This window comes from Mustela putorius, unplaced genomic scaffold (genome assembly GCF_011764305.1).
Source record: "Mustela putorius furo isolate JIRA1106 unplaced genomic scaffold, ASM1176430v1.1 tig00003909_pilon_pilon_pilon, whole genome shotgun sequence".
Lineage (NCBI taxonomy): Eukaryota > Metazoa > Chordata > Mammalia > Carnivora > Mustelidae > Mustela > Mustela putorius.
The window spans coordinates 25103081-25127569 of record NW_025422057.1 but is presented as its reverse complement, the minus strand read 5'-3'; the positions used below and the strand labels follow the sequence as shown (position 1 = coordinate 25127569).

Here is a 24489-nt window from a genome sequence, read left to right as displayed (position 1 = left end):
GGCCTCGGTGGAGGCAAGGGTGTGCCGGCAGGGTGGGGTGGGGGACAGAGCTAGGACCCCAGAGGCACGGCATGGGCTCAGACTCGAGCTCCCTTGACAGTGCCCTGTCCAGGCAGTCCCATATTCTTCCCTGCAGTGGTTTGGAGTGGGAGGGGGGTGGGGGGTGAAGGGGGGGTTGGTAAGGTAGCGAGGATTTGGGAGCCCTGAGTGGGGGTGTGGTGCCGAGAAGGGGAAGGGTGCTGAAGGGGGCCTGGCCAGGCACCTGGGACTGTGCTGCCGACCCTGCCACACCACACCTGGCACACAGCTGGGCCCGCAGGGACTGCTTCTGCCCTGGATCCGCCCTGACCCCTTTGCTGTGACCTCGGGGCAGATGGGAGGTTTTGACCTGAGAGGGACCAGAGACACTGAAAGGGCTGGCCGCCCATAATTACGCTGTGCCTTTAAGAACAACGAAAGGCAGCCCACCCTCGGCCAGGCCTCCCCTGGCCAGAAGGCTGTCACGGAGGCCTCTTGCCAAGACACACTCCAGCTCACAGCACGCGGCTGCCTCGCTCCAAAGCAAACAGGAGCGGGTAAGGGCTCCCCCAGTCTCTCCCAGAGCTCCCCCACAGCCTCTGCCTTCCTGCCTGACCCATTCTTCTTGCTCCATCTCTGGCACCCAACCCTGCTCTGCTGCCCATGGCCCTCCCTTCCCCCAGATGGGGCTCTCAGGCCAGCGGGGCCCCAGAACCTTCCCGGGGCGCCTGAGGCCCGGATTCCAAGACCATGAGCACAAGCGACTACGTCAGTTTGGAAGGCTCCGTGGAGTCCATGGCGAGAAGACAGCAAGCACTGGGCTGCCCCCCACCAACTCAGACCCAGCCGGCCCAGCTCACTGGATGGGCCCAGAAGGCTGGGGCTATGGGTGAGGCACCCAGGAGAAGGCCTGGCTACTGAATGTTCGCAGGCAGAGTGGGGGCACGTGATAAAATGACAGGTACAAGAGAAGTGTGGTTTTAAGCAAGGACTCTAGAGCCGGGCTGCCTGTGTTTCAGTCCCAGCCCTGCTACCAACTGGCTGCTTGAATTTGAGCCAACAGCCTCAATCTCCTCATCTGTAAAATGGACCTACAGTAGCACTTCTATTGCCCAGCGTTGTAAAGGGTACAGGAGTTAACCTACAAGAAGTGTTCAGAATCAGGCCTGGTTCCCAGGAAGGCCCATCAAAGAGCTATTATTAAAGTTGAAATATAAGCTGCAGGGATTTTTAAGGAAGGAAGCATGACGTCACTGCCCTCAGTGAGTAGGGCTAGGGCTGCGCAGGGAGGCAGGTGGGTCTTGGGTGTCTGGAGTCTCAAGGAGAGTCTCTCTCTTGGTGTCCCTGTCATTGGCCCTTGACCTTAGCTGGTCTCTACTGAAAGCGGGGCCTGGTTCTGTGCCTGGCATGGGTGCGGGTGGGGGCCGGGTGAAGTAGAGAATGCAAGATGGCCCAAGGCCCTTCCAGAAACAGCAGAACAGGGTGGGCCGGACAGCCCTGTGCCACAGATGTGTCAGTTGTTGCTACGTTTGCTGAAGGAACTATAGACATCAGGGATGAAACTGAGTAGCCAGGGAAGAATTCCCAGAGTCCTGAACTGAACCTCGGATCCCATCTGGAGAGGAGGGGAGGAAGGGGGCATCCTGGTGGGGGAAACAGGACAGGCAGAGCGGTGGGAGCACGTGTGGCTCAACCCAGTAATACCCATGGTGCTCCAGGGTGGGGATCTTGCCAGATGAACTTGGGGCCCGCTCACCTTCAATGTCAAAAGGGAGGGGTGGGCTTCTGAGAATCCCATCAGGTAGGTTAGAGCCTCCCAGGCAGATGCCTGAAATAATGCTCAGGGTAACAGCAGTAACAACTTGCCTGATGTCCCAGGCAAGAGCAAGAGGTAAGTAGAAACAGAGAGGGCACAGTGCTGCGAGGTGGACTCAAGAGAGAGGAAGGGGGTCTGCGGGACTCCTGTTCACAGCCGGGCCATTTTCTCTCAGGCAGCAGGGCACCCACACTAGAAAGTGCTGACCAGGAGGCGGGGTGGGCCAACGGACCTGGGGAGAAGGGATGGGAGTGTTGCGAGGGATGGAGGCCAAACTGAGAGGCTGCTTTCCACAAGCTCTCATTAGCTCGTGCTGAGACCAGGTCCGGAGAGCACTTGACAGAGAGCCCGCCAGCCCACCAGCACGGGTCCAGGAAGACACACACAGAGGAGCAAGGCCAGAGGACACAGCACAGGCAGAAGTGTCAACTTCCAAAGAAGGTGAATTCCACAGTAGAGATGGGCAACCTCTAGGCTGGTTCTTGATGGAGTGAAACGTGGATGCCTCGAGGGATGGCTGGAGAGCCCGCGAGGGGGTTCTGAGCATTCCCAAGACAGCGCGGAGCAGAAAGACACAACAGGAAGGAAGGGGGCCAGACCCCGCTGGCTTCTGATAACGAGCGAACCGCTGGCCCGGCGGGTCTGGGATGTGTCATAGCTGAGCCATCCAGGCCTTGGGGCTCTCATGACCCCCCTAGGGGCGGCAGGGCTGCGCCGAGAGATTCGCAGCTGAGAGCGGACCGTTTCGAAAGAGCGTGTGATGATTCGCTGGCTACAGTCTAGAGGGGGGCTCTGTTGGGAGCCTGTCCTGCTGCATGTTTTCATCAGTCCCAAGATGAGGAAAGAGGGGCTGAGCAGGGAGCAGCATTGCATTTGCTGAAAGCTGTGCCGGGATCAGGAGGTACCCTTGCTCCCTGAAAGTCTGAACAGATGGTAATGACAGGTCAACTGTGACATGATGAAAAGGGTAGATAGACCAGAGGACAGGCAATCTTATCATCTTATAATTGATCGTGCAAACGTTCTGGCGTGAAAGGAGCGTGCTGGTCACAACTCTGCCGAAATACTATGTGCCACCTGGGAGGGACCCGGGCAGTTGGGGAACGTGGGCATCCCTACTCAAGGGTGCAGGTAAGAAAGGTCCTGGGGTTTGGGCGGACCATGAGTTCAGTGAGTCATCTGTCTCCAGGTCTGGGAAATCTCAGGCTGCACGAGGAGACCCTTGGAATGGGTGATCCACCCGCGGTGCCAGGCTTAGAAGGGCCAGCAGCAGGATGAGCACCCAGGGCTGACTCCCTGGGCAGCAACCAAGCACACAGCTCCCTTTAGGAAGGACTCCAGCTGCCGCTTCCTTTGCAGAAGACGACCAATGCCACGTGTTCCATTAGTTCCCCCAATTTCCGCCAGACAGATGAGCCAGGGAAACTAGCCTCCTCTCTCTGCTTCTCCTTTCTATGGTGCCTACAAATCAGACTCAGTTCTCAGCCGGCATGGGCGTGGCTCGCTCTCCACCCCGCCCACCTCCCCACCCCCGACCCCGCCTTCTGGCCCTTCCATCCCGCCCCCCCCAGGAGGGGACTAACAGGTGGTTTCCGGTCCCATCTCCAGATCGCCTCTCTCTCTCACCCCCTCTCTAAGCCCACATGGCAAGGCAAGGCAGGGCGCTCAGGCTGCTCATTTTTCTGGCGCGAGATCCTACCCAAAGGCTTTGCCAGCAGACAGGGACTTCAGATCAGCGTTTCTCAACCTCAGAGGCCTCCCTGCTATGCAGGCCTTTTGCCATATCCTTGTGCTACGTATACTGTGGTTCAGAGCGTAAATATATACTTGAAGCAATGGCCTTTTTTCCCCCCAACTTCAAGCAAATAATTTGTTTAGGAAACTTCAGATCACCACCATGAGTAAACAGGACCACCAGCCCCAACCATAAAATTACCAAGAACAAAGCGATATAGGAAATCTGAGCTGTGCTGAGTCTGAAGAGGGCTGCGCCTATAGCCTGTTCCCCCTTTGTTATGAAAAGAGATTTACTGGAGATGGGTCCAAGACAGTGGACCATCAAGCTGAGGTAAATCAGAAGGCTTGGACGGGAATGGGAACAGGACAAAGTCTGCTCACTGTGTGTTATGGAAGTACTTAGCATTAGCACCATCATAAGTCAGGCCATGTACCACGGTGTTGCATGGCCAACATTTTAAGGAAGCCCACTTAGGGCTACGGTGATATATTTCATTCCAAATGGCCGAATGAAGAGGCTGAAGTGTCCTTATTGGTGAGACTAGTATATTACATAGTGTGTGCTGATGAGGGCGGTGGTGAGAAATCAAAGAGAAAAGGGTGGCCACACCCTAGCAGTGTGTCTAGTACCTTCTATGTGTGTTTCCAGTCTGGAGAGAAGAGTGGAGGGAATCCTCTGGAAATAGGAGTCATCTGTATTTTTATACTAGCTGACTTCAGTGCCTGAGAAGTATAGATGGAGGAGTTTGTATATTTTTTCCCTTTTCTCTTTCTGCCAACAATGGAGGCTTCTTGGCCCCAGAACTGAGCTGGCTTTAACTACAAGCCTTAGGCTGACAACCCTCCCCTCACTCCCAGCTGAGTTCAGCCCTTCTTCAATTGGGGCAAAAATACAACGGGGGCAATTTCAACTTTAAAGACCATCTCCATAAACAAAACAAACCCACTCCACAATTTGTCTAGGGCATTCCTCCCTCCAAACCCTCCTGATTTAATTTCTGGGGAATTTTAAATAGAGGCCTTGCAAAATTCTGTACCGCCTGACGTCAACAGCTCTCTGACAACGTGGATTCCTCGTCGCTGTGTGGGGAACAGCCGCCACCAATACTGAGCTGAGGCTTTTCCAGGCTCCCTTCCCAGTTGGAATTTGGGAGCCGCTGGTGTCACTCTGGGAGACTGTGGCAGGAGAGTACCTAGGAGTGTCTCACTTGGGGTCCTATGACTCCCCTGCCCGAACCTTGGGCATTAGATATGCAGAGGAGCTATCCAAGGGGTACCTGTACTAGTGTGTGCTTTCAGAGTAAAATGGAAATACCTTCATGTTTTAAAAGGGATTTTGGGAGGGGGGCCGCCTGGGCAGCTCAGTCGCTTAAGTGTCTGCCTTAGGCTCAGGCCATGATCTCAGGGTCCTGGGATCAGGTCCCGCATCGAGCTCCCCACTCAGCAGCAAGTCTGCTTCTCCTTCTTCCTCTCCTTCGGTGAACTCTCTCGCTTTCACTCTCTCCCAAAAAAACAAATAAAATCTTTTCTTTAAAAGGGCATGTTCCTATGCTACACGACACGGAAAGCCAATATTCCTTGGCGTAAACAGAAGATAGGTAAGTGGAAAAATGCATACACTGAAATGACAACGCTACAGACCTCCAGTAAGATAGTAAGATGAGCTCTAGCAAGACACTAAGGCTATAGCCAGATTTTCTAACAAATATTGAAACAAGCAGGCAATGTCCACAAATGTTAACAACACAGAGGCCCCAAACAGACACTTTACCTTTGACCTAACATGGAGTGAAAGAGAAGTCAAGATCATAACCTTCTTGTGACGGGATTCCATGCCATTTAATGCCGTGACCACCACATGTTTCTAGGACCCGCTCTCTGGGAAACACTGAACTTGCAGAAGGAGCCTTGGGTTAAGAATATGCAGCCCCTTGAATCAAATCCAAGCTTGGCTGCTAGCAAGCTTTGAGGTCTCACGCCAACAATTTACCCTTCTGAAACTCAGTTTCTTCTTCTGAAAAATGGAAACAAAGCTGCCTGGCCTACCTAGCCCTAGAGAGCCACTCTGAAATAACAGATGGGAAAAAAGCTTTGAAAAGTCTAGGGGTTGTAGGTAGATGGGGGCGGATGGGTTATTCCAAGCGACTCCTATCCCCACTTCCCTGATACAAGTCACTGCCCCAGACTGGACAAGACACTGCCCCGCCCCATCTATCAGGAAAGAGAAAATGAATATATCACTTCACCATTTTTTTCCAACCTTCCCAGTAACCACAACGTGGGTTTCCAAATATTACCCCCATTTTATAGAAATGGAAACTGAGGATCAAAATGGCCACCTACTGTCTCCCCAACAGCAGAGCAGATTCTGAACACAAGCCTTCCATGCAGCCTGGGAGGAAATGCCCTCTATCTTGCTCTTACTGTGCACAACCAGCAGACCCCACAAGTGTGGGTTTCCTGGATCCATCGGTCGCTGTGCCTAGGTCCTGTCTTTCAAAGCCACTGCCTTTGCCATGTTCCCGTGAATCCTTGCCAGCTGTATTTCGCTCTCTTGCCCTTGTGCTCCCCCAGCACCCCGACCTTAGGTTTGTGTTGGCTGCCTCCCCTAGCTAGACCAAGAGCTCTCTGGGGACAAAGGCCAAGTCTTGCTCATCCTGGCATCCTCTCAAGCCCTGGTCAGGTTCTGTGTTTCAGAAAAAGAAGGGGCTCAGTAAATGTTGTTGAAAATGAAATGCCATGACACATGTGCATAAGACTTCTCCTCTCTTCTTGGCTTCTCCAACCACACACTGCAGTCTCTCCTGCTTCCTTATCCTCAAGTAGCTCTCCGGTCCAACTCTTGAGGTGAGTGCAGGGTCTGCGGTGGGCTTCTTTCCAGCCCTCCTCCCTCTGGCCTGGGGACTTCTGCCATGATCGAGTCCAGTACTGTGAAGCAGCCCCTGGGTGGCATTCCCTCCTCCAGCCCCCCAAATTTGTGGCTCACCTAGGAGGATTTGCCCCCAGGAACCTGAGACCAGGAGATTTTTGGTGCTTGTTGCATCTCTTGCCTGAGATTACCCAGAAAGCTAACACTCCCACCAGGAAGCTCTCTCTCGCAGTGTGCTTGTATACCTGACTGGGTCATTTCCATTTGGGCCTCTCCCCTCACAGGAACGGAAGAGCAAAGCTCAGGGAGGTCCCACAGGCCAAGCACCAGGGACAAGCCCATGCCCTGGGTGAGGCTCTTGGAGGAATGCAGAGGGCTGGGCTGCTGGTGGCAAGCCCGGTCAAAGCAGCCCCACTGACTGGTACAGGCCTCCACCAGGCCTACAGAAAACACAGAGCCCTCCTCTTTGGTGGACACTTGGAGCTCTGGAAGGGGCAGCCCCAGAGATCTGGTGCCTCCAACCCCAGAGAGGGGAAGGGAGAAGGTTGGGCCACAAACAGCTTCCTTCACCATGGTGCCCTACTTACTGCCTGGGGAGCCAGACAGAACTAACCAGGAGGCAGCAGAGTGTCCAGGGAAGAAGGTGGCAGATTTCCTGAACTCTCTGGGCCTCACTTTCTCATAAATGGAAGTCACGATACCTGTGCTTTATAGGGCAGCGGTGGTGGTTACAGGAAGAAAGGGGTTTGGCTCATTGCCTGACACACAGGAGAAGCTTTAGCCGTCTCTTTCTCAGCCTTCTTATAGCTTCCGATATTAAGGGTCTCTAGAAAGCAGAAAGTAAGTTAACTTGAGCCCAAAACACCAGGATGCTGGGATAACCATCCTGGAGCCCCAGCCAGGTTGGTGGTAATTTAGGACTAGGTTCTCTCCCTGAGCTTTTCCTGTCCTGTTTCCCTTTCGGTCTCTCTCCTGTCTCTGGGTACCATCTTGTCTTGCTAGTTCCTAAGGGGTGGTTGAGTATAGATCCTACTCAAATCCAAAGAGAAAAGGCCATGCACAAAACAGATTTGCCCTTAACCCAGATGCTCCAGAGGTTCCCCAGGTCCACGTGTGTCATTCAAGACTTGCATGGTTGGTGACTGGTCAGGCAGTGTGACTGTCACCCATGAGAACCAGCCAGTGACGGAGCTCTTCCTACCTTCGCCCTGTCGGTCTCTGGTGCCCCCTGCCCCAACACCCAAAGACAGTCACCCGCATGCCTTGTGACATAGCAACAACCACAGTCCCCTCATCTGGGTCAGAAGAGGGGAAGCTTCCCCATTTGACCATGAGCTCCATGACCAAGTCTTCCTCGTTCAGCTCTGCTTGTTTGCTTGCTTTGGTTTTTCCAATCTGCATGAGGGCCAGTCTTTGATCAAGGTGCCACCATGGTAGATGATGGTGGAGAGATGGGGTAGGAAGATGTGAAGTCATTGGATTAACCTCTCCTCCATACAATCTTCTCCCAGCCTCCACGGGGTCACCCTATGGACTTCAGGGCCCTTGGAGGACAGACTCCATCTTACAAGTGGTTCCCAGGTAGGGAGGCCTACACAGAGTAAGTTAACAGAAATCTGGGGGTCAGGGTGGGCCATGAAGATCTCTGTCCTTTAACAGAAGAAGTCTCGGCAGTGACAGGCCCAAGACATCTCAGCGGAGACTCAACCCTCAGCCACAGCAGGCTAGAAATACACCCCCTAGTGGGTGAGTAATATCGGCATCATTTCCAGCCCCCCAGCTCTGGCCTATCCCTCAGCCTAGAATGTGAACATCCCACCCAACCAGCTTCTGAATCCCCTCAGGCGCCCCACCCCTGAAACCACCCTGAAACCTTTCTCATCCAAGGACCTGGAGATGCTGGGATGGCCCCGTGGAGGCTGACAGATGGAGGTTAGGGAAGGCAGGCTAGGCCTCTGGGATCCAGAACGCTCCTGCTGCCAGATGCCACCACAGTGCCACCAAGATGCTTGGGCCCCACCAACAGTGGAGGCCCTTGAAGGCCGAGCAAGGGAGCCTATCTGGTTGCACAGGGAGGCAGAAGAATGGGGTTAAACACTTCTAAGGGAGGCACTGGGGCAGGAGCTCTGGATGTTCATCCTCCCCGTGCAAAGCCCCAAGGATGAGGTCAACTTCCTTCCTCTCCTCCAAGGAGCAGTCAGTTAAAATCCTCCCCTGTTGGCAAGGAGGTCTAGGTGTTGGCCAACCCTGGTTCTGCTCCTGTTACCAATGACGGGGGAAGCACACCCTTGATGGTGTCCACACTCCAGGGAGCAGTACTGTTTATCCCCAAGTGTGAAGAAGCAGATCTGGTGCTCAACCAGGAGGTGCTGGTTGAGGGAGGGGACGGGGTTGAGTTACGGGTGCCTAGAAGCAGTGAGAGCTCCATTAGTTTCTTTTCTTTCCTTTTTTTTTTTTAAAGCTATTTTCATTACATTCCCACCTACCCTCTCCTCCCCACGGTGCTGGGTACACTGCAGATATACAGAAAATGCCAGCTTACGTACGCAGAAGGGTCAAGGACACCATTTTGGTGGGCAAAATGGAGGTAAGGATGCCCTAGGCAGACAAGAGTGATTCTGGGCTTCTCCAGTTCACCCAAGAAGAAATGGGCCAGGCACACCCCTGTTCCAACATCAGCAGAGGCTGGGGGAGCCCCGCTATTTGAATTCTGGCCTTTGAATTCGGACCTCTCTTTACATCCCAGAACTATTGCTTTCACAGATCTTGTTTAACTTGAGAAGGACAGGGGAGGAGGGGCAAGGAAAGCTGCATTCTTCCCCATCAAAGCCAACAGTCTAAACTAATACTTCTGGTTGTAACTGATCCTGGCCTGTTTGTGATTACGGCCCCTTCCTTGCTTGCTTTCTGGCAGGATGGCCCTGGAACCCAGCAGCGGGCTGAAGGCGAGAGACACCCTTGCTCCCTTGGATAATCTTGTCCTCGCCTGACATGACCAAAAACGTCCATCAGCCGCGGCTTTCTGCAGTTCTCCAGGGCAACTCCTCAAAACATTTATTTAAAAAAGGGGGCGGGGGAGCCATCCCCAACCCCAACCATGAAATTCCATAACACTAATCATATTCCTTCTGTTACCAGCACCAGCCTGGAAAACACAGCAGCACCCCCAGTCCCATTGGCTGATGCAAATTGAAGGGGAGAGGGAGGCTTGGGATTGGTGGGATTGGCCCATCTTCCTCTTTTGCTTACCCCCCCCCCTTTTATTAGGGGAGAACACACACACACACACACACACACACACACACACACACCCCTCTTTATGCTGCCATATAGCACAGAAACAGCTCTGCAAAGCTCAAGGCTTTCTCAGCTGTTCTTTCTCCGGAAATTTAATCTGCAAAGCATTTGGCCTTAAGAAGCCCATTCCAAAGGTGTCCAGGAGCCCACGAGCCCTGTGATCATCATTACAAACCGAGCCATGTTTGTAGCCAGTGACCCATTTGGCTGCTTAGGAGAGAGCTGGCTGAAGGCTTGCCAACATGGTCAGATTCCCCTCACCTGCTCCCTCTAAGCTGAAACTGGCTTTTTCTCGGAGCCCCGGGGGGTTAGAAGGGACCTTAGGAGCTCTGGAGCTCTGGAGATGGAAGGCCTGCTTCTTGCCTGGCTTTGGTAAAAGCATGATGGTCATGGGAATGGGGTGCTTGGTATCTGGAACACAGCTGTGGCCACTATCTTCACCCCTCATCCCATTTCCATTCTGTAAGTGAGGAAAGATGATGCTCGGAGAGGTAAAGTGACTTGTGTGAGGTCACCTGGTTAGTGGGTAACTGAGCTCGGAACCTAGATTGACCGGAGAGCCTCTTCTACAAAGCCTGGCATTCCTTCCAGGAGGGCACACCAGCACCTGGCCCATTCCCACTGTGCCAAGTTGGCAATCCCTTAACCCAGTGGTTCGAGCGAGACATGGGTGGCTAGGACTGGGGGAAAGCCCCCCCCCCCCCCAGAGCACAGGGAGACCACGTGGCTGAGCCGGGCCTTGGAGAAGCCTGTAGCCAACACTGCAGGTGCTGGTGCAGGGCCCAAGACCCCAGGCCTTGCTGCGGGTGCGTCCCGATCACAGCAGCTCCAAGCACGGTGAGCACGTTGAGCAGAGAGGAGGCTGTGGCCTCACAAGGGCGCCAGTTAGGAGAACAGAAAACAAATAAGAAGAGAGTGTCCAGAAAGCCCGGAACCAGAGGCCCAGCCAACCTCAACAGCGGCCTCAACACCTTCCTGGGGAGGAGGAAGAAGGGCCAAGGAGGGCACAGCCCCTGGTCTGATGCGGGGAGACCCACAGCCAGCCAGGGGGACAGCCCAGAGAAGGGGCGTGGCTCAATGGCGGGGAGTCCGTATTCTCAAGTCCGGGCTTCCAAGATGATCTTACAGGAAGGAAGTCACCATGTGTGAAAAATCAGTCTGTTTCAATGTCCGGAGGTATAGGGTCAGGGCCGTGTAGGAAGCACTTCGGAGCCCGGAGCCTCTAGGTTTTAGCTTTCAGGCTGAGGGCCCAGGGTCAGGGGGCCTCAGTCAGTGGGGGGCAAGTTGGGGTGTGCCCAGCCTTGAGAGGGCGGCAAGGCCTCAGAGACCACTACCGCTGCAGGCACGGCGCACAGCTATGCCACAGCCTGGCCCTGAACTTGCCGTGTGACGCTGGGCAGGGGGCTTCCCTTGGTTAGACTCTGTTCCTCCTCTGATAAAGGAGAGGTTCAGGCACCCGGTCAGAAATATCTCCCTCAGCTTGGTGGGAAAGGAAGGGGGAAAGCTCTCCTTCCCCTGACATTTGGGGCCCTTGAAGGCCCTTGAAACCCCTCCTTAGCCTGCTCATTGCTAGATGAATACCTTCTTGTGGGCCGCCTCGTGTGCTGTGGCCTAATAACGCTGGCCCGGGCCCGCCCTCCGTGCCCTGGCAGGGTCACTCTGATTCACCCTGGTTTACCGAGCTTGCAGACCCTTCCTCCTTCCGCAACTTGCTCCAAGCCCAACTTCCCCAGGAGACTTTCTCGACCATGGAACAGAGGTGCTCCTGAACCCAAAGTATACACAGAAGCCCACAGCCTTCTGATCCTGCCCTCCTGTCCCCTCCGGGATACGGCCTAACCCAGCGACACTGTGCTGTCCGCCTCACGCTTGGCAGGTACGAATCAAAATGGTCAACGTGCTGCATCTGGGCCTGTATCCTGCAGGTAAGAGGGAACCCTAGAATGCCATCCCCCCAGCGACAGGAAGATAGGGATGGCTGCTTCTGGCCCACTGCTGCAGCTGGGGCTAGGCACGCCAGAGGGCACGCACAGGGCGCCTCCATGTGTGTCGATGGAATAAGCAAACCACACCATCTAGGAGCACTCCCTGCATGGAGGAGGTCACTCAAATGGGGCTAAGATCCATTTGATGTCGTGGGGGAGGAAGAGTGAGGCAGGATGCCCATTCTTCCCTGGGTCTGGCCAGATGAGGGGAGGGGCCGGGACAGGTCTTTTTATGTGGACAAAGGGGAAAGCAGAGGGGTGCCTGGGTGGCTCAGTGGGTTAAGTCTCTGCCTTCGGCTCAGGTCATAGTCTCAGGATCCTGGGATCAAGCCCTGCATCGGGCTCTCTGCTCGGCGGGGAGCCTGCTTCCCCCTCTGCCTGCCTCTCTGCCTACTTGTGATCTCTATGTCCAATAAATAAATAAAATCTTAAAAAAAAAAGTTGGGGGAAGCAGAGTGGGCTAGGGCCCTGCCCAACTCTACCCTCATACCCTTGGTCCTGCCCATCAGGGCCCTGGTGAGCAGGTTTCACAAATGCCTTTAATCAATCTACCCATGCAGTCCAGCCCTGCCGCCACGGACCAGGCTGAGCCAAAGCCTGGAACACGCACACAGCTCTTCTGCAGGAAACTTGCCTTTTGACCACTTTTCTCCTATTCCAGCCAAGGCTTTAGCAAGACCAATCTCTACTCTCCTGCTCTCTGTGGTCTGTGGAGCTCACACAGCAGAGCACTCTGGGGCTTGGTTCCCTAAAGAAGTAAAATCCACAAGCACAAGATGTGCAAACTTCCAGATTTCCAAAAACTGGAAAAATAGCTTATGTTGAAGTCCACACCCCACCTCTCCACTGTGCCACCTTGGGACAAGTCACTTGACCTCTCTGGGCTTCAATTTCCACCTTTGAGAGACAATGTCAACAATTGCCTTTCATCTTACCAATAAGTTCTACAAACTGCATGGTTCTGTATCTTGTAAAACATAAAATATTCTGATTCAGAAAGAAGTCACATTGAAAAAAATGTCCCAAATCCCCTACGGGCGGGCAGGAGCAGGCTGTCCCCAGGCAGCCTTAACTTCTTCAAGGGCACCCCCTGCTCACCTGGCCCCAGTGGGGAATGAAGAGAAGTCTTGCAGGCTTCAGACCACTGTCTTTAGAATGTCCCTTAAAACACAAGGTTCTGGGACATGGGAGATCCAAGGGCCACTCAGGGCAATGCTGATGGGCCTGAGGTAACAGGAGAAAGGGATCTGCGCACCAATTTCGAAATCTTACTCGTGGCTTGCTCACTTTATGGCCCGTCCCTGGCAGACTCTTTCTCTTAGTTTGGCTTTCTCTCGCCTCCCATGGAGCCTGGGCCACTTCCCCACAATTTAGTCCAATAAAAGCTTAGGGGAGGCAAATGTATTTTAGCATGAGCCTAAAAAGTGCCTGGCTCAGAAGGGAAATGTGGAATTGGGGCTGAAACAATTAAATGAAACCAAAAAAACCCCCAAGAATTCCATATGGCACATTTTCAATGCACGTAGAAGGGATGCTGAGCGTTAGGTGAGCCACGAGCGGCTCTCTGCTTGGTCCCAGTGAACACCAGTTCCCACCAAGCTTCCCAGGGCGACTGATTTAACTGGGTCACCCCGGCTTCCCCTGCCGTGATGCGACAAGGGAGTGTGGGTCAGCACTGGGAACGCAGAGGATGAGGTTATGGAATCTGAAAAGATGCTGATAGAGAGAGGGCGGTCAAGCCCGCTACCACGAGTAGTTACTGGAAACCCAAGTGCTGAGACCGTACTATCACCCGGCTGCGGGATCATCTGGGGAAAAAACAAGGGGTGATTTCTCAACCCAAATTCCCTGAGGTCCTGACAAATGATACTCCCCAGAAAGTGCCACAATCGCAGGGTGGAAATCTGTTATGTAAGGGTGGAGGGAATGCTGTGTGCGGAGCTCTTTCCCCACACTTTAGCCACACGGGGAGACCTGTCACTTCCACCAGCGACAAAGGCCACGTATGTTCATGTGTGTTGGGTACACCTAGTGGTACCTGCTCTCTCTGGGCTCCTGGGCCGGGGTTTGTTCAGGGAGGGGAGGGAGGTCACCCGTTGGCCACACTGCAAGACCCCTACCCGGGATGCGGTGGCTATTAGACCTAGAACCACATGCCTAGGCCTGGTCCCACCTGGCCCCGCCTACTTTTCTGCCTTTACTCACCACCGCCCTCCCCAAACCAACCACCAACCGGAGCCCGCTGAGCTCCAGGCCTTCTCAGCAGGGAAGGCCTTCAGAGAGCCCTTCCCTGGCCGCACCCTATCACCTCCTCCCCCGGCTTATTCACAGTCATAGGGCCCCGCTTCACGCAAGGCACTTTGCAAAAATCTCAAAGTTATTTTTCTGGTTTCCTTGTGACTGTCTCACCACTCCATGGGAGCCCCAGGAGGGTGGGCCTTTGTTGGCCTCATCGCCTCTGACCCTAGCCTGGCATTTAGTCAACTAGTTTGGATTTAGGGACGACAGATCACGTGAAGATGAGCCTCGCTCCGGTCTGGGCAGTGTGCGGTTTAAGTGTTCCCTTGGTGTCCAAGCCCATAAAAGCAGCCTTTTGGAGACGCCCGTGAACAGACTCAGTGTGAACCTATTTGCGCCCCCAAAGTGGAAGGCAGCCAGGCATTGCCCTGGGGCGGAGAGGGGGGCAGCTGGCATCACTCGGGCCCTTGAGCTGGATTTCTGAGGTCGCTGCTACAACACACCTTTTGCTCCAAAACTGCCCTTTAAGAGTAATGGCCTTAGGACATGCTGGGTGCACAGAGCCAACATGCGGTCAGAGTGACCAGCTGCCCCGCTGGTCCCACCCAAGCAGGGGGAGGAGAGACACAGCAGTGCCCTGGTGGCCATGGTTCCCTGCACACCCTAAGCCATCTGGCTGCTGGCTCCAGGCAGGCGGTTGGCCCCTGCTGCCCTCAGTGCTGACAAGCCCTTGGACGCCTCCCTGATAACAGCCCATGCTGATCTCACTCGAGGAGTGATTTCCACTGCAGGTGTCCAGAGACACCTTCCCCTGCCACCCTCCTCCTCGGAGCTGGACCACTTGCTTCCAGTGCCACCATGCTTGCATCCCTCTCTGGCTCAACAGCTTCCCGAGGCCTCCTTCTTCCTCCCCGCTCCACTTTGGCCCAGTGTCCCCTTTCTTCATCAGGACACACGTGCTGGAGGCGGCCAGACACTTGCCTTGGTCTCACCCCGGCAGGCCCAGCCCTCCACCTGGTATCCCCTCGTAGGGACCTGGAACTCCTTCCCCTCTCAGCCCACCTAAGCCCCTCTCTCCAAGGCCCAGCTCAATGTCTCCAACTCCCATGAGGCCCCTACTGGCCCCCGTACTTCAGCTCTGTGCCCTGCAACAGAGCCACGGGGTGACGTCAAGCCAGTATGAGGGGGTCATGGGTAAGACACTCCTCTTCCCTCGGCCCTGCTTGAAGGTCACGGCCCTGTGAAGGTACTGCCTGTGGGTCACCAGTGGGAATTTGACTTTTGTCTCCAACTTTTCCTGTCACGGTCTGGGGCAAGGACAGTTACTCTAGCCAGGGCTCCAAAGGGGCAACTCTGGTCTCCAACATGGTTTCAGGGCTTCACTGCTCACAGTAAACTCCCTGCTTGCCCAACCCAACCTCGCAAACCAAGAGGGCTGAGAGACTCCTCAGACCCTACAAGTGCAACCCATTCTCCGGCCCGACAGGGAAACTGAGGCCATAAGAGGAAAACTGGCCTGCCACGGGCCCCAGGATCAGTCTGTGGCGGGGCTGCCCTTGTCCAGCAGTCTCCTGATGACCACCACGTCCTGAGCACTTAGCGCGTGCCAGGCCCCGCACCAAGCACTGAATCCCTTCTGAACTGGCATACATCGACCCTCTGGCTGTAGACACAATTATCCCCATTTTACATGGAAGGAAACGGATGCTTAGAAGACGCAACTAACTTTCCCAGGCTCGCCACTAGTCAGTACCAAGCCAAAATGAAAACCAGGCTTATTTAAGGTGAAGTCCCTATTTGTCATCGCTAGGCTATCCTGCAATCTCGTTCTCAAAACAATCTTGAGCCTGCAGTGAAGCAAGCTGGGCTCAGGGGGCCCAGGGGGAATGAGGATGCCAGCTTCTGCTCTAGGATTTATGCTCCGTGGCCCTTCTCCGTCCAGCCAGGTTCGTGAGGCAGGAACAACTGCAAAGCTGGAGACCATCTTAGACCAGAATGGACTTTGCAATCACTGGTGAGGCTGACTCAGCAGGAACATGCACGTGCCATACTTCAGAAGAGAAGAGAGGTCGGAGGACCCAGGCTGTCTGACAGCTGGGAAAGACCTCACGGGGGCCAGTTACCACAAGCAGATGGCGGCTGGTTCACTGGAACCAAACTTAAAAGGCTGTGGCAGAGCTAAGAGTGTTAGTTGACTTATCTGCAATGCAGGCTACAATTACCTGTCTTTCTAGAAACAGCCTATCCTGTCTTTATGGGGATAGCTCTTTTCTGTGGTAGCTTGGCAGTCTGAATGAGCAATCAGTTGGTTCCTTACTAAGCCCATAATCGAAGCAGATGACACAGAAGCTTCCTCAGAGAAGCCTACGGAAGACATTAGCAAGTCGGAGAAGCTCCCCCAGCCTCACAGTACAGTCCGCCCCTTAAGGACCCAGCATGCTCAGGCCGATTAGAATCTAAGCTGCAGAAAGGCAGAAACCTTCTGCCTTTCTGCCTTCTGCACGCCATCAGCACGGGGCTTGGGACAAAGGAGGTATTCGAAAGGAGGTATTGTGAAGTGAACGAATGCCTAGATAAATGAACGCCATGTAAATAGGTTTCTCCCTTATAAAACGCCCATACAGAATAAGTTATAACAATGTTCATCAGGAAATATCAAAGTTACTGAAGTGATCCATCCCTCCATGTTAAAAAGATTCCAACCCACAGAACACAAAAGGCTGGAGAATGCATTACCTTGGACAGTACACAATCACCAACACGACACACAAATCTGAGAGAAAAGCTTGTTAGTTTGTCTTCTCTGTCAAGCAATACATGGCTACTTAGATGCCCCCTCCAGACACGCCCATGCACCGTGCATCGCTGACGCCCTTACACTCACCAGGAAACCAAGGGATTCCTACGTACCTCGCAAAGTCAGGGTAGCATTAGATCTTAAACCTAGTGTTCAGATTCCTGACTCTTCTTTTCTCCACCCCACACGCAGATGCTAAACACATAACCTGGTTGGCAGCTCAGCACATTTTTGGGTACCTTACCCCTTGAGATCTCCTTTCTTTCAAACCTGCTCTCCCACAGCCCCCACCAAGGAGCTTGGCTAGGCAGCCATGCTTATGCCCCATGGGGCTTCTCCCGGACACAGCTGAGGGGCCTGGGGTAGGACACCTGATCGAAGGTCTGCCGAATCACTGGCCAGCCAGGAACCAACCAGATTGAGATTCGAACTTCAGATTTTGAACTCAGAGAACTGGAAGCTATAGTGAGTGGGTGGCAGTTACCTCCACTGAAAAGCCCTGCGGTCTGGGCCTGACAGGCCAGCAGCAGGTGAATAGGCTGCTGTTTTAAGTGGAGAAGGCAAGCTGCTCTGCAGGAAAAAGTTCCTGGGGCGGGGGGTGGGGGCTCTCCCTCTACTTGGTATACTCCAGAGCAAGACAGAGACAAACAAGGCTGAGCTGGCTCAGACCACTCTTTGGTTCCCGGTTCCTGTGAGGCTGGAACCAACCTAAGGTTCGGTAAGATTTTTCTGCAGCCTTTTAGGAGTCTCTTGAGCAAGTCTGAGTGGACTTCTGCCCTCTGCTCACTATTCAGTTGGGACTAAAGCATTGATTTTGAAATGAGATGTGTAAACGCCCCAAGGCTGAGTGTTCTCACCTGTACAATTTCTCACCTGGATGGACCAGTGGAGCTCAAAATTTCTTGCCAGCACAATGCTTTGTCTTAGTCCTATAACTCTGTGCCTCCAAGGAAGTATAAGAACTCCCAGTGTTTTCATGCTGGGGCCAGGAAAGAAACAAAGACTCCAAGAAGGAAGGCAGAGGCAGGAAAAGAATGAGCATCTGGTGACTCATAGCCCCATGTCCTCCCCGGGCCTCTAGTCCTAAGAAGAAGGAAGCAATCCTGGAAAGTTAGAGACAAGCTTTGCTCCACACAGAGACCAGAGAAGCTGGGATCCTGCCATCATTGTCCTGCCAGATGTCAGATCAGATTGTACCTGCTTAAAGCTGAAGCCAACATAGTCTTTGAGGCCTAAGAATGTCCCACAAAGCGGGCATCTCAGGTACTGCTGTCTGTGGAAAAGGGGGAGGGGTTCCCAAGCCAAGAGGTCAGTGGCTTGTCCAAACAAGCAAAGCTGTTCAATCTTTCTGCTAGATGTGCCCCTGTTCATGAATGGAGAAAAGGAGGACTTTCTGGTTCAGCCCCAGGCCCACTGCTTGGTCAAAAAGGCTTTCCCTGAAGCCACTCAGGTCGCACTTTGGGAGTCCATGACTTCTGTCCACCTACATTCATAGGAACAGGCTTGTCCTCAGTGCTCAGATGCTCTCAGCTGTGGCCTGGCCCCAAGTTCAAAGGAATAATTAACAAGCCGAATTCCCACAATTTATGACCACCATGTTGGAAAGCGGGACACAGAGCCACCCTTCTACAACGGCTGTTCCACGGAGACCTGGGGTCAACTCCCCCAGCCTGCAGTGTCACCAACTCATGGTGACCCTACTGGGGATGAGTCCATTCTCGCTCTCCCCCTACGTCCTCTGTAGACGGTAGAGATCTCAGCTGTTGGACTCCAAGAAAATGACTTAACCGCTCAGCCTGTTACTTCAGCCACAAAATTTTTAAAGAGCCTTCTACCGCGTGGGGTCATTTCCTGATTCTAATAAAATGAGACATAACCCGTGGTACCAGGTGTTTACAGCTGACCGACTCTGAGTTGCCTTCTGGACACAACGCTCTTTAGACCAATGAGATCATAGAGCCCTGGCACAACCACACCTTCAAACAGCTCGGAGGCTGTGGTCCCAGCCTGCAGAGCCGGAGGCTGGTGGACCCCTCTATGGATCTTCTAGGGACTTCTGGCCTCCAGAGAAGGGGACGCAGGCAGAGTCCCTGCTCTCCCTGGGTTAGGCAAGGCCTTGGGGGGTGGGGATGGTGCCCCAAGGATTGGGAGTGGAAATGCCTTAACACGCCCACCATGTCCCAAGGTCAGAGGCCTAACAATTGGGTCTTTGTTACAGAGTTCAAAAGCCTCACTCACCACTCCTTCCAAAGCCAGCTTACAGGATGCACAGCACACCTCCCCTCCCCCACCTCAGCCGTAGGGCTTCCAGGAACTGCGAAACCACTGTCCCAGGGATCTGCAGTTTGGTCCTCCTGCTCTCTCCCCTCCACCCACTTAGTTTCTCTGGTTAAACTGGCGGTTCACCTCAGGCCCCCTGGTTTCTGCCAGCACCAGACAGTGTGGGTTTGCACAGCGGACAGAGCACTCCAGGGTCCCAGGGCAAACATCCGCTGCTGAGCAGCTCTGTCCACCAAAAGCAAAGATACAAAAGTCCTGGAGGTGGAGAGACAACCTGTTCGGGGAGGCTCTCTCTACCTGACACCCAGGGTCCCAAAGAGGCTCCCAGCCATGGCAGTTCAGAACTTCGAAGAGGGCTCGTGAGGTCATTACTCCAAATCCTCTTTCTAAGCAGCCACCAAATTATCTCCATTGTACAGAAGGGTTAACTGAGGCCCAGAGGGATTAAGGGACTTGCAGCCACCCAGCCGGTAGGTGGTGGGCAGAGTCCTGCTTCTGGGGACAGTGGCTGTCTCAGAGGGTCTGGGTGTCAGACGGCGGAGTCAGGCTGCTTGAGCCCCTCACACAGCCATGAGGGACTCCTCAGGAGCGGAGGGGTCTCTATGCTTTCTCCAGGCCCTCACTGTGTCAAGCCCCGCCCGCCCCCCCTCCCCAACTAGGCAAGGCTTCCAAGGAGTCCTAGAATCCTGGGTATGGGATAGGAAGGTAGAGGGAGAACATCCCTGGGAATCAGAGGTTCAGAGCATGTTGACTTCCTTTTGTGTGGGGTCTTCTCCACCCTGGCCAGTGGCTGGTGCCCAGAACCTTGGAGGCCAATAGCGGTGCTGTTGACACAAGGCAAGGCAGGAAGCAGGAGGGTCTCTAAGCCAGAACTCTACTTCTGAGCAGCCCTGACCTTATACAGAGAAGTGAGACCATTTCCCCTTGGAACAAGCTCCAAAACGTTTATCTCTCCGCTGGCGCCTCCAATTCCACCATCAGAGATCCCTTCCTTTGGGTCTGGAGGTGCTCAGGGTTTCCAGAGCCAGGCCCCTGTGACAACTCTAGCTTCCTGGGGGCGGGGGTAGGAGGTAGGTGGGGTGAGGGGTGGCAACAGGTAGGTAGGTAGGGCTGGTACGAGGGCAAAGGTGTGCAGGTAGGAGACCAGTGTGGGCACCTGGGGTGAAGGGCTCAGGCCTTAGGCTAGCAGTGTGGCTCTGCCGGGCGGGGACAGCCTCTGCCAACTACCCTGCCCATTACTCCAAGCACAAGGACAAAGCCTGACCTCTCTGAAAGGTCTGTGAAAACCCCAGACCCAGAGGGCCAGGAGTCCCAACCTAAGATGGCATCACAGCACTGTTCTCAGGGAGCACAGTTCCTGGGCCTCCTACAGCAGGAGCCTGAGCTCACCTCCCCCAGGAGGTCTGCTGGGATTTCCTCAGCATCTCTACCTTGACTTGCTGCCCACAGACATAGGAATTGGGGATCCAGGAATGTCCCTGTTCTGCTTTCACCCTCAGAGGACTCACGTCTCATCAGTCTGTCTGCGCCTCAGTTACTCTATCTGTAGTATGGGTACAATCATCCTCTGGTCTTCTTCCTTTCAGGGCTCACAATATTGGAAGGGAACAGAGTAGGACAGGAAAAGGAAAACAGGCCCCTCCCCTCTGGGAGTGTCCAAACACTGCCCAAAGAGGATCCTGTACAGGGGAGCTTCCCCTGTAGCTAACTGAAACCAAAACAAAACAGCCCAGGAACCAATTCAAGCTCCAGCAGCATGCGGGCAAACTGCTGCTGGACATCTCCCGCAGCTCACACTGACTGATTCAGGCCCTCCTCTCCCCACCTGCACAGATGCCAGCTGCACTTGTGGTCCCGGTGAGGACCGTGGAACCAGTAGCTCCTGGAGAACCACGGGCGGGGCCCCAGATGAGACAAAGCCTCAGCTCCCAATGATAGGGAGGCTGCCATAGGGCCTTCCGCGGCCCCCTTCTTCCCGTCCGGATCCTCCTCCCAAGTCCTAGTGGCCTTCAGCTCTGCAGGGGGCAGTCAGCTCACCAGACAGCCGCTAGCCAAACCCCACAGGCCTAGCCTTTCCTGAGACAGCCCGCGGGGGGCCCATGAACCGCGGCCCCCACACTGACGTCACGGCCGGCCTTCCCCACCGGCTAGCTGGCTTCTCTGGCCCCTGCCGGGACCCTAGTTTGGAAAATGGCACCAACGGGGGAAGCCACGCGAAGGCGCCCTTGAGCCAGGAGCTACCTTCCCCGCGGCCTCGGTGGGCATGGGGACCACCGAACAGGGGCCGGGCCGTTGTACCGGCTTCTGCCGCCCTGGCCTTGCGTGCCCACAAGCCGGTTCATTCCCCCGAGCCGGGGAGACATTCTTCCACCACCAGGCAAAGTGCTGGCCTGCGGCCCAAACCAACAGGGGAAACTTTGGCCTCCTCAGCCCTCTCCCCCACCAGATGGAAATAACGTACAGCTGCAGAGGTGGGGGAGGAGGGAGAGAACAAAACCAGCCAGACGTCCATCTGTCCGTTTGTCCCTCTGTCCACCCATCCCGGGAGTCAGGCCGCCCATCTGGGTACTCACCGCTCTCGTTCTTCTCGATGACATCCACCACCTCCCCGGCCTGGAGGCTCAGCTCCGAGTTTTCCTGCTTCTTATAGTTGGACACCACCACGTACTGTTCCAGGATCATGGGCTCGGCGTTGGTGTCGGCACCTGGCGAGGGCAGAAAGCACGCGGTGAGCCAGCGGCCGGCCATGGCCCCGCGGCCGGGGCGCCCCCTGTCCATCGGGGGAGGCTGCTCCGTCGCCAGCGCCGCTCCGAGGGGCCGCCCGTAGCCAGGGCTCGCAGCTCGCCGGGCCCCAAAGACAGGCCATATAGCAAGGCCCCACACTGGCCCGCTGCGCCGCGGGGACCGGGGGACATGGGGAGCTGGGCTGGAGTGGGGGGGGGGGACAGCTGGGGACAGGCGGAGGCCCCGGGAAACGGGAAACGGAGAGGAAGAGCCCGCCGCTGCGATGAGTCAGGCACAGCCCGGCACGAGCGAGCGGGAGGAGAGGCCTGGTGCGGACGTGGTCTCCCCAGACCCCTCGGCTGGCAGGGGCGGGACGGGAGGGCCGCCCATGAGAGCTGAGGCCGAACAGAGGAGAGAAAGAAAGGCAAGGCAGGGAGGAGGGCTTGTGCCTCTCCCCCAGCCCCTGTGAACCCAGAGGAAAAGAGAGGCAGCGGTCCTCCCCTCGGGAGGGAGAGGGAGCAAGCAGGAGAGAAGTCTCCACAGCCCGGGCCCAGGCGAGAAGTCAAGAAGGTTTGAGACCGCCAATCACTGGGGTTTACTCGCAACCCTTAAATAGAAACACATGAGACCCATCGAATGAGGAGCCAGGGGTGGAGGCAGGGGAGGGGGAGGAGGGCTGAGACTGTTTACTTGAAACCCAAGAAGAAAGTCCCAGCGCCAGCAGCCAGGCGAGCCCAACCCGCCCCCCGCCAACTTTTCCTCAAGTTCGGCTCACCACCGCGCTGCCACTGAGCCCAGGGGCCTGGTGCAGACACAGGAGGCTGAGGCCAGCTTCACTCCAGCCTGGCTGCTGCCCTCTGGCCACATGGAGACTGATTCAGTGGCCCTCTACCTTTTAGTGCTGGATTTTGTGGTCAGGCTTTGGGAAGCCTCCAGCCGCCCCTGGCAGTTGAAAGGTCAAAAGGTGGGGCTCTGCAGAAGGAGGGCAGATGGGCTAAAGGCTCCGAGAGATGGGGACAAATATCTAAGACAGGGCATGTCCTGCTAGGAGCTGAAAGGAACCATAAACCAGAGACCTATTGGTCACCTCCTACAGGAAGCCTTCCCAGACCAGCCACAGCCCAAAGGGAATTCCAAGCACACTTTATGTGTCTACCACCCTATACATATGTCAATCTCCTGGAAGGCTAGCGGATTCACACCACCTACATGGCTATAGAAATGGCTGAGAGGGTCCCTAGGCTCCCTTGATGCTTTGGCCTACAGTAACATTCCTTACACACCCGAGTCTAACTCAGTACATGTTTTGTGTCAGGCACGTAGCCTGTCCCGTTTTATCCTCACCACAACCCTTCTACCTTCCCATTTCACCAAAGACAATTCAGAGGCCCAGAGAAGGCAAGAGACTTGCCTCAGCACACACAGCTGCTATGAAGAGAACCAAACTCACCGAGGGTTTTACGTTCAAGCCCATCTCTCTTTCCGTTAAAGAACTGCCTCTATGATTTCTGTTTCCAGACACCCATTCTTCTAGCACAACGATCTTCTACTTGGCTCCACAGAATTGCCTGGGCGGGGGTGCTTTTAAAGAATACCGAAGCCTGGGTTCTACCCCCAGAAGTCCAGATTTAACTGGTCCGTGTTTTTTGGACACTCCCTCCTCCCCCGTGGTTCCCAGGTGCAGCCAGGGAGCAGAGGCACTGCTTAGACCAGGGCAGGGAGCAAGGGAAGGAAAGAAACCCAGTGCCCCACAGTTTTCTCCCAAGAGGTGGGGGCCCTGTAGCCCCAGCTCAGCCCTCTGGAGCCCCAGAAGGGACCGTGTCCCTACTGAGCCCTGCCACATGGATCTGCACATGCACAGCCCCAGGCAGCTCCACCAGAGCTGGGATCAGATTTCAAGCAGAAATGCAACCAACAGCTGGGCAGCGGGACCAGCCCACTCTGCGGGGATGGAGCCAGGTCTGCGCCTGTTGCTGCCAGCCGGAGAGGGGCAGCGCTGGGCATGGAGCTGACAGCAACTGCCTCCCACTGTGATACAGGGGAGATACAGGGGCTCCCTATAGTTTGTGGGAAAGGCAAACTCAGGCTACAAACTCCCCGTGAGTTAGAGAGTTTCCAAATCCCAAGAGCCCAGATGATTCCAACAATTAACAGCAGACTCTCCGGTGCTCACTGATGGATCCACACGATGCCAAGCACCTGACCACATCATTCTGTTGTCTCATTGGATGCTCAAAACAACCCTACGTCGTAGGTTCTATTAGAGACCCATTTTTATACATAGGCAAAATGAGGCTTATGAGGGTAAGTTTTCCCAAGGTCACACAGCTGGGACTTAAACCCACACTCACCTGACAGGGGGTTGCTTATGTTCTGAACTTCTCCTACTATATGCCACCTGCAGAGAGCCACTGATCCCTGGCTCCCAGAGGGACCCTGCCTCACCCTATCTCCAGGCCTTGGCCTTGTTTTCATTAAACTGGAGTGTGGGTTCCTTGCTGACTGGTGCTACGTCTGTCTGTTCAGCAGGACACCGGGCCCATTAGGTAGCAGGCATTCAGCAAGTGTTCGCAAAATGAATGAATGAAATAAACAGGCAGACGGATGAACGGAGTGATTTAGTGGTTTGTTTTGAGCCACTAGAGCTAAGCCAGGCAGGGCCTCACCTCTGACATCTGGGAAAACCAGACAACTGTGGAAAGAAGAAAGAGGAGATGGGGAAACAGAG

General features: G+C 54.9%; 1 protein-coding gene across 7 annotated transcripts in view; it reads right to left on the bottom strand.

Moving 5' to 3' along the window:
- SH3PXD2A (SH3 and PX domains 2A) overlaps positions 1-24489 on the bottom strand; it is a 231916-nt gene that overhangs the window by 35925 nt on the left and 171502 nt on the right. For 6 of the 7 annotated variants that reach the window (XM_004749332.3, XM_004749334.3, XM_013054581.2 and 3 more), the window contains one exon: positions 21611-21742. In XM_004749332.3, coding sequence (XP_004749389.1) covers positions 21611-21742 — 132 coding nt within the window. Of the gene's footprint in view, positions 1-21610; positions 21743-23211; positions 23306-24489 lie in introns of those variants that run through there. The other variant, XM_004749335.3, reaches the window with a different exon arrangement.